This window comes from Excalfactoria chinensis, chromosome 13 (genome assembly GCF_039878825.1).
Source record: "Excalfactoria chinensis isolate bCotChi1 chromosome 13, bCotChi1.hap2, whole genome shotgun sequence".
In the NCBI taxonomy this organism is placed as follows: domain Eukaryota; kingdom Metazoa; phylum Chordata; class Aves; order Galliformes; family Phasianidae; genus Excalfactoria; species Excalfactoria chinensis.
The window spans coordinates 12,125,403-12,135,074 of record NC_092837.1 but is presented as its reverse complement, the minus strand read 5'-3'; the positions used below and the strand labels follow the sequence as shown (position 1 = coordinate 12,135,074).

General features: G+C 51.7%; 1 protein-coding gene across 1 annotated transcript; it reads right to left on the bottom strand.

The window, feature by feature from the left end:
* Window positions 1-1,380: 1,380 nt before the first annotated feature.
* On the bottom strand, window positions 1,381-5,681 carry MSX2 (msh homeobox 2). The gene is made up of 2 exons (XM_072348441.1): window positions 5,229-5,681; window positions 1,381-1,976 (listed from the first exon to the last, which is right to left on the bottom strand). Exons 1-2 carry the CDS (start codon window positions 5,581-5,583, stop codon window positions 1,552-1,554), a joined length of 780 nt encoding a protein of 259 aa, XP_072204542.1. The 5' UTR covers window positions 5,584-5,681; the 3' UTR covers window positions 1,381-1,551.
* Window positions 5,682-9,672: the final 3,991 nt, after the last annotated feature.

The window sequence follows — 9,672 nt, the reverse complement described above, 5'->3', positions numbered from 1 at the left end:
AAAACAAACCAAAAACAGTAAAATTTTGTGTCTTTTAAAAACTTTTTAGGAGATTTTTGTTTGTTTTTTTTTTTTCCCCATTTTCTATTTATTTTTTTTTTTTCCAGGGGGGTGAGGGGGGATGTTGGGAGTGGGACAGAGGAGGGTTTCTTATCAACATGCTAAGAAAATAAATCCAGGAGAAGCTCTGCCTTCAGTGCTCCACAACCTTCAGAGTAATTTTCTTGCAAAGTTTAGCAGGAGTAATACATATAATACAATAGTTACAAGGAGAAGACAGGGGACGAGGACACTGCCAGCACTTGGGAAGCTCCCAGAGGGACGGAGAGCTTACACAGTCTCTTGGCAATCCACCGTCCCACAGGTAGTGTTGTCTGGTTTTGATACCTGGATCTCGCTTTAGTAGGGCTTGAAGTATGAGTCACTTCAGTTGGCATCCTTGGCAAGGGAAGGAGAGGAAGACTCGAGGGATTCTTCTATTTAATACAGGCTGTTGCAGATACCAATAAAAAACCCCAAACATCTCCGCAGAAGAGTTCGACAACCCTTGCTTACCACCACTATGGAAACAACCCCCATCTTCTTTCCCCAGAAACTTCCATCCCTCCCTCCTGGTTTTCAAGAAGGATCCCAGAGCCAAGATTACCTGGCTGTAATTAAAAACAAAAACTCTATGAGCTCCAGTCGGGAGAGAGAAAGAGCAGCCTGCCTTGCACTTCACCTCTCCTCACAGTGCTTTAAAAACGCTGAAGCAATTTACACACATAAAGGCATTACAAGAGCCACTGGTGGGTAAAGCCTTTTCTTTACTCCATGCATTTAGAGGCCCCGGTGTTCATCTTGTTGCAAAAGGTCTGCAGAGGTCTGGGATGTGAAAAGTTTTCCTTACCCTTAGAAATGCAGGAACTTGCTGGCTCTGAACTTCACTTGGACTCTACTGGGTCAAGTTTCTATTTACACGGTGTCTGTATCTAAGGGCTCTGCTTTCTTTAAACGACAGCAACAAAAGAAAACAACCCCCTACCCGCCCCCCCCAACACACCTTGCTTATAGCTTTTTATTTCACTCCCCTTGCCCCCACATTAAATGATGACACTTGAGAGTGCAGATTTAGGGCATGTACCCTTTTTACTTTAAACACAGCTTGGGCCCCATCAGGAAACTGTTGGGAAATCTCTGCCTCCATAAGGCAAGATTGGTTTTTTTCACCCATTTTTTCTTAGCCTAATTTTTCATGCACCGTATAAAAACCCTACAGTTGCTCGATTTTTTTAAATTGTTTTTACTTTTTTCTTTTTTTTTCTCTTTTTCTTTTTTCTTTTTTTAAACACTTTGAGGATCAGACTTTGAGCGCTCAGAGCGCTCTCAGAAGACACCCAGCCTGTTGCATACAGGATGCCTTGCTTTGCTAACGCAAACTCCTGTACACTCAGGGTGGCAGATAGAAGTGTGCAGAAAGAACAGCCAGTACCGGTTGGGTACTGCATTCTTGGGGCTGGACGAGATCCACCAGGAAGTCTGTCTCGCTGTCACTGTGCCTTTCTGATCTCCTTAGGATAAGTGGTACATGCTATATCCGACAGGAGTAGCATAGAGTCCAACGGGTGGGATAGGAAGCACAGGTCTGTGAAAAGGGTAGGATGTTCCGTACAGTGAGGCGGCCTGGATGGGGGAGTTGATGGGGAAAGGGAGGCTGAACCCCGACGGCAACATGGGCTTCGCTGCCATTTTGAGCTTCTCTAGCTCAGCCTCCTGCAGTCTCTTGGCCTTGGCCCTCCGATTTTGGAACCAGATTTTGACCTGGGTCTCTGTGAGGTTGAGGGAGCTGGAGAATTCGGCTCGCTCGGCGATGGACAGGTACTGCTTCTGGCGGAACTTGCGCTCCAGGGCCAGCAGCTGGGAAGTGGTGAATGGGGTGCGGGGCTTCCGATTCGTCTTGTGCTTTCTCAGGGTGCAGGCTGTAGGGCTCAGGTGTCCTGCAAGGAAGGGAAAGGCCGGTTATCACAAAGCAGGGAGACCCAGGTGTTCTGCAGAGACACGTAGTGCTTGAGATGGTTCAGGGAGGACCTTTCGGGTCCTGAAATTTTGGCTCCTTGATTCTAAAGAGTTAGCTTGTGGGCAAACAGAGCACAAAGGATTTAGTGATATGCAGAAGATTGCTTTAGGATCATAAGGGTCTATGCGAAATAGCTGTCTTAACAGCAGCAGAACTGCGGGAGTAACCCCAACACAGCACAGGACAAATGTGTAGGCAAAAGCAGGAGATGCACAAAAGCACAGCGGTGTGAGAGAAACCCATGCCAGGACTTTGCCAACAGCAACACATCAGCCCTGCCGGAGCTCATCCTGACAACTGAAGAGCAGTGTCTGATAATTGTTGTGTTTCAGATAACTGAGAATTTTTATTCCCATTTCTTCTCCCTTTGAAATCAAGAGCAGATTTCCCTTCTACTTCTTATTTCCTCAAGCTGTGTATTCTGTTTTCTACGGAAAATACCATACAAGAAGAAAACGCCACACTTCTCATTCAGTGCTTGTTCTTGTGACATTTGCCATGTTTACCTCAGACAACAGCAGCATCTGTAGCCAATACAAATCAGGGAATTTGGTACATTTTGTGCTTTCCTTGTAACCCCAACCAGGTTGGGCACTTGTTCCCGAGTTGGCGCATAGCTGAGCTGTCTTTCGATTCATTTTACATTTCACTTACAATTCTAAAAAATGAGGAAGGCGTGCAACCCTGGCACGAAGAGCTCTGCAATTTGACTGGGTTCCAAATCACTCTCAGGACCCACGAGAAACCACCAACTTCACAGTTTAATACAGAAAAACGATGCGCTGTCGGCTCTTAAGCAGCAGCTAAACTTCATATGCACTGTAATGCCTGGTTCACGCACTTGCCAGTGCTTTCACTGTGTATTTTCTGAACCCTTTTCATTTTCCTTTTTCACTTCAGCATCAGACCACGATGCTGTTGCAACGCATAACTTGCAAGCAAAAAAATCTCACGGGGAAAGTGTTCAGAACTGGGAGAGAGAAAACAGGTTAAAAAACAATGGCGAAATGTATCTTCCTACTCATCTCCCAGATGCTGAACACTGAAAATAAATCCCTCTTGGAAAATAAGTTGTCAAACGCCGCCTTACGATCACGCTGGATCCTTTTAATAATTAAGCTGCTAACCGTGACATTCGGTGCTCTGCTAAAACTTCTTTAATTCACTACCGGTTACCACTCCGTTCTACTCTCTCTTTTTAAATCGAGACCGATTCCCTTTCTGGAAGACCCGTAAAGACTCTGCTGCCGAAGGGAGCGTCCATAGGGATGGGGCTTACAGGGACGGCCGCTGCCGCTGCGTCTTCCTTGGCTGTCAGCTTTCCCGTCCCGTCCCGACTGGGGCTGCGCTCGGGAAAGTGCTGTAAGGCACTTTTAAACTAAATCCCAGAGAAATATTTCTCTCGGAATACACCCAAACGCTCACAGCTTTTTCTCCTGCCGCCCCACAGATGACTGCCAAACTCCGATAAGAAGCCCGGAGGTCGCCTCGGCGGAGCCTGCAATGATGATTACCCCGCGCCCGTCCTACAGCGCTCGCTGCAGTCATTTGTTTCGCTTTGTATGTATGTATCTATTTATTTCTCCCCCGTTTATCATCCGTTTTCTGGCCAAAGGCGGACAAAACCCATCACCTGCTCCTCTCTACGCGCTGCTTACAATCTAACATTCACAGCTCTTCCCCTAGCAGCGTTAATAGTCCCGACGTCAAAGAGCTCCGCGGACAGACGGGCTGGGAGCACCGCTTGTGTCTCGCACTGTCCCGGCGGCTCCGATGGGGCCGAGAGCCGGGGCGAGCAATGAGGAGGAGGACCGAGGCTGAAGGACCTTCCCGAGCTGCGGCTCCCATCCCCGGTCGTTGTTGCCCCAAATTACCCCTGAAATCACCGGACTTCAAGAACCTACACACTGAAGTTCTTTGTAAGGGTATTTTCCAGATGCCGAGAACTGCCGATTTTACTAGAGAAAGAGGTGGAATTTCGAAGTTTAAAACAACAACAACGACAACAACTGGGAAATGAGGCCTTGCCTTGTTAGAGGAGGGGGGTTGAGCCGCAGCACCCGCATCTTTTCACGGGTTTCCAGAGGACTTTGAGAGTACGTGAAAATCGCAACCCGGAGCTACACAGCACTAACAGGGGCGGCCTGTTTTCCTCCCATCCCTCTCAGCAGGTTAGAAAACAAATTAATTCTGGTAATGGCAAAGCCAAATCAAAGCGACTCTCCTCAAAATATAGGAGTTGTAATATCACTAAACTTCCTTGCAGTGATGGTTTATGGTAGCAAGTTCTCCATGACCATCCAGTTGTTCTGTTTGGTAAAATCATTCACTTTAAGAAAGAGGATTTGGTCTACGCCGTGAGAGTCGGCACAGACGGATCTGCTAATACAGTTGTCTACCCACAAAGGCTCTTGGCAATAGGAAAGCAGAGTCCTGCATTGCCAGGATACATTTTTCACCTTTTCATGATGGTAGTTTTGGCGAAGATTAAAGCAATTAAAATTTAAGAGGAAAAAAAGGTGTACGGAGGGGATCTCACCGAAATAGCTCAGCACAGGAACGCAGGTAGGACGGCAAAGAGGTTTAAAAAGCGACCTGTCAGCTTGGGACTGGGAGTGCCAGAAGCAAAGGGGAGAGTTCGGATGGGAGTTGGGGAATGAGGCCAGGCCCTGCTCGGGACTTTGACAGCCTTCATGCAGAGTGGGAGAGGAAAGAACACCGGTGGGACAGAGCGGGCAGACGGTGCACAAGGTTGGAAAGAGTGAGGCGATCGCTTTGTGAGGAGGAGAAATTCCGCCTCTCAGTGTAACGGGGGTAACATAAAGGTATAAACTGTCAGCTGGGGAGCTGTATGTAGGGAAAGGGAGCTCCTGAATATTGTACGGCACAAAAACATTGGATATTTATATACACAGGTGAAGTTATAAACACACAACTTCTATGTAAACACATAGGCAACATACAAAAACCAAACACGCATATCTGTGAACACACGCATATATATATATATGTATAAATGCAGCTACCCAACTTGCCCTGAGCATCCAGTGCCGGGAGCAGCGCAGCTCAGCCCGGGGCTCGCATTGTCACCCGCGATCGGAGCGGTGCCTCCTCCCGGCTCTCCCCGGCCCCGCACTGCCCTCCGCCTCCCCGTCTCACCCCGGCCACTCACTTGGCGGAGGGGAATATCTCCCGGCCTCTTGGATCCAGGACGTGCCGTCCTCCGAGTTCTCCGATTTGACCGATGCGGTGTCGAAGGTTTTTGTAAGAGCCCCGGGCGGGCTGTGCGCGTCCCGGGAGCCGTGGCCCGGCAGCAGCAGGTTCCTGGAGGTGCCCACTGTCGCCCCGTCGGCGCTGCCCCCCGCCGCGGCCAGCGGCAGCTCTTTAGGGGGTTTCTTGTCGGACATGAGGGCTTCCACGCTGAACGGCAAGCTGGACACCTTGACTTTGTGGTGCTCCTCGGCGCCGGCCGCCGGGCCCTCCTCGTCGGAGGAGAAAACCTCCTTCGCTTTGGAAGGAGAAGCCATCGCGAGTGCGGAGCGTGGCTGGAGCGGGGCCGCCCGGGGAGCTGCGCTGCGCCTCTGCCCGGCCCTGCTCGGGGACTGCGCGAGTGAGGCGCTGCGGAGCCGCCCCCCTCTTTTCCCCCCTCTGGGGGCTCCCCGGCTCTTTCCTCCTTTGGGAAGTGGAGTAAACGCCCCACGGGCCAATCAGAGCCTTCTCTGGTGCCTGACGTCGAGGGGTGACTCACACCATTGGCTCGGGAGCGGGAGGGAGGGCACAGACTTTTTTTCACCCCCCCCCCCTCTTTCTTTCTTTCTTCTCTTTTCTTTTCTTTCTTTTTTTTTTTTTTCTTTTTTTTTTTCTTTTCTTTCTTTCTCTCTCTCTCTCCCTTTTTTTTTTTTTTTTTTTTTTTTTTTTTTCCGAGGCTTATTTGTTTGGGGTGTTCCCCCTCCCCCCCTTCCCCTCCGAAATGAATTACGAGTTAATGACACGGGCAGCGAGCGGAGCCGTGCCATTAAGGAGCCGTCCAGGGCTATAATCATACCGAAGCAAGAAAAGAGCCGCCGGGGTAATTAAGGCTGATGATTAGGCGAAGAGGAAACTTTAGAAGATCGCGGCACTGCCTCCTCTCGCCGCCGGCCCGGCCCCTCCCGGCCCCCTCGGTCCCCCGGCCGCGCCCCCGCCGCCCCGTCGGGTCTCGCCGCCTTCCCGGAACGGGGGACTTCTCCGGGGTCACATTGGGAGGGTGGGGGGAGGGGGGAGTTGCGGCGGGGTGCTGAACCCTCACTCAGTGCAACACCCCCGAGGAGAAAAGCCGGAGCCCATTCGGCTCATTTTTCATCCGAAAAGGGGTTTTGGTTGCGTTTCTTCGGCAGCGGGACCCGAATTGGGCAGAAAACACTCAGCAGAGGTTAGATCAGTAATTATTATTTTTCCAGCGTCAATTACACACGTGATGAATAGACGAACTTTAATAAATTAGGGGCACGCAGTCCTTAATTAAGAGGTATATCAAACTAGCACTATGAAAGCGTTTCTCTCACTTTTTGACTTCCTACCAGCGGTATGACTAAAGAGCATCCTTTTAAAAGCGTTTCTAATTACCGCGCGGATAAAAGCAAATGCGTATTATTCTTTTCATAATTATTTTAATCTCACACCGGGCGTTATTTCATCCTGTGCCTGCAACTTTCTCTGTTGTTCCTTTTTTTTATCATTATGCTTTTTTTCAAACGTCCAGGAAACGCCGTTTGGGAGCTGCTTTTGTGCTAGTTATAAATGAAGCTCTAAAAAAAACCAAAACCCAACAACACCAAAACAAAACAAAAGCATAACAAAGTGTGCTGGGGAGGTGGCGATGCCTCTGCCCGTGTCTGAGGCTGTGAGCTCCACTCCACTCTCTGTGCCCTGACTCCACTCTCTGTGCCCCGACTCCAGGGCAGACTCGGACAGGGCTACGGATTCGGTCCTGATCGGCTGTAGATCTGCTCTCCCTGAGCAGTTTTGGTTTACGTCCTGCATAAAACGACCGGGATTCCACCAGCGAACCTGGTTCTCTCTTGGGATTCCCGATCTTTCTGCCGATGCGGGGCGTCCCCAGCTCCACTAACACAAATCACGGCGTCCTGCTCTTTCTGTAGGGCGTTTATGACTTTTCCCGGAGGGCCGTTAGGGAGCTGATTTTGGGGAGAACTGGGCCGGTTGGGATTTTCTTCCCCTCACCCTCCTCCACCCAGGCCAGGCCGGCACCCCGAAGGAGGGTATGTAGTGAGTGTGCTGTGCGGGGCCCAGGGTTCCTCTCGACCCCTCGCAGCTCTCTTCATCCAGCCCTCACAGCACCTCACCAGGTGCCACGCACGACAAACTGGGACAGGGTCAGACTGTTGCAGCGTGGGAAGGAGTGTGGGGGATGTGTACGAGGAGCCGTGTTACAAAATCCCACTCTTCAGTGAGACTAATAGTAGGGTTTGCACACTCGTTATCTATCGCTAGCAGTGTTACTGCAAACCTCGATGGGACAAGGATTAAAACCAGGGGTGATCTGCAAAGAGAAGTAATGCCTTTCACTACACCAGCTCGACTGAGACAGGTTATATTTCAGGTAACAGAGTCCCGATTTGGGCTTTTCTCTGAGTCTGAAAGTAACAGTTGCTCCCACAAGCTGAGTCCTCGTTCACTCCTCTTCCTAATCCCATTTTCTCCCATCTCCTTCCCCAGAAAATCTCTCTTTGCTGCAAGATACTCGCAGGGAGATACAGGACTGCAGTGCCCCGGCTCCGCAAGCTCTCCTGCTGCGGAGTGAGTTCGTTCCTCTTTTCTCCTTCAGCACCCCCCACCCCCCCCTTTTCCTCTCCCTTCTCCATGCTTCCTGCACCGTGACAAGTAAATGAGAATTGATGGACACGCAGGAACAATGCGTGTGTGTCAAGAACAATGCACCGTCCTTAGAAAGCCATTGTGGGGCTGCTGAAAATGCTACTGATAATTATACCGAGCTCCCAAAGTCAATGCCCGCTGGAAGGGCGCCTGGGGAAGGAGAGCTCGCAGGAGTGCAGGTCACGGTGACACCGAGCCGGGGCTCACGTCCCGGTGGTGCGGCTCCCTGGCTGTATGGCTGTGGCCTGGACGTTGTCCCTCTGGGCCTGGGGAGCCCCCTCTGAGCTGTCATTTTTCGGGAAGGTGGAAGAAGGAGGGGAACCGAGGGTCAAACTTCTCACGGTGTCGAGAAGCACGGGACAGAAGTTGGCTCTGTCAGCCTGGTTTGGTTGGCCTTGGGGTGCCACAGGGGCGTTTGGTATTGCAGGTCTTGCTTATGGAGTTTGCCTTTCTTCAGCGTCAGCTCGTACCGAGTTCGAAACCTTTTCTGTTTAAAGTCTGATCTTGAAAGTTTCTCTCCTCCCTCCCCCTCCCCCCACTTCATCCTCCTCCTGTCAGTTAAACAGGGGAAATAAACCCCACGCGGCACCGAATGCCGGGACGGCAGCCTCGAAAGCACAGAGGTTTGATGACACTTCTTGGAATTAAGTCTTTCCCCCGATCCAGGTCTACAGAGAGACTTCAGATCAGCAGGGATTTCATCCGTGCCGGGGAACCGACGTGATTCAGGGGGGTGTTCCCTGAGTGTCCACAGCGCTCCCGGGGAGGGCGGTCCCGGGCACGACCGTCGGAGCTCCACGGGAGTTGTCTCCGGAGCCGTTTCCCTGCCCAGCTCCCGTGTATCCCCCATCTCCTGGCAGTCCTCAGAAGCTGTCTCAGCGAGTACAGATCCCAAGGATGCCCCGAGAGCCCCCCGCGCCCCCAGCATCCCGCCTCCGTCCGCCGGGGTTGCCTCTGCGCGCCCCGTCCTGGGGCTCTCAGCTGGAGAGGGACGGGGAGGGAGGGAAGGCAGGGGGAGGAGAGACGTTGCAGACAAACTGAGGCTGTTTTGCAGGCGCCAGGAGCGGGGAGATGAAAGGGAAGCTCCTGGGGGAAGTGGCTGTGCTGTTTGACCGGCTCCAGCGGCAGCAGCAGCGGCGGCCCGTCCCGGGCAGCTCCGCCTCCCGCCTCCCCCTCTGCCCCCGGGCTCCAGGCTGCCCCCGGCCCACCTTCTCCTGCCTCTCCCAGCCCGGGGGCGGAGGGAGGCGACGGGCAGGCACCGCCGCAGCATCCTCGCCGGTGTCTCCGAAGGGCCGTGGGCAGCATCCCTACCACGAACTGCCGCCTCCTAGTTAGTCCGTGAGAGCCGGTGTCGGCGGCTCGGAGTTGGGGGGGGAGGTGGTTGTTCTGTTTCACCAAGGGGCTCTCCCTTTTATCTGTGTAAATCAGGAGGAAGACTATTCGGATCATCACAAAGATGATCCCCCAAGTGACGCTTCCGTCAAGCACCAACCCGTGTCCTTCATCCGCTGCCCGCGGGCAGAGGGGAGCGGGTTTATTCTTCGGGAGGGATAATTCCAAAAGCATTTTATAATCGATTTGTTTGATTAGTCATTGTTCTAACGATGGGAGCGTATTTATCTATATCTTTATTATTTTATTTTATTTTATTATTTTATTTTATTTTTTTAATGAGCTACCGTGGTACTGGAGTGTGGAAGACCTTTAGGAAAAGAAGAAAGGGCTTCCAATTTGACTAG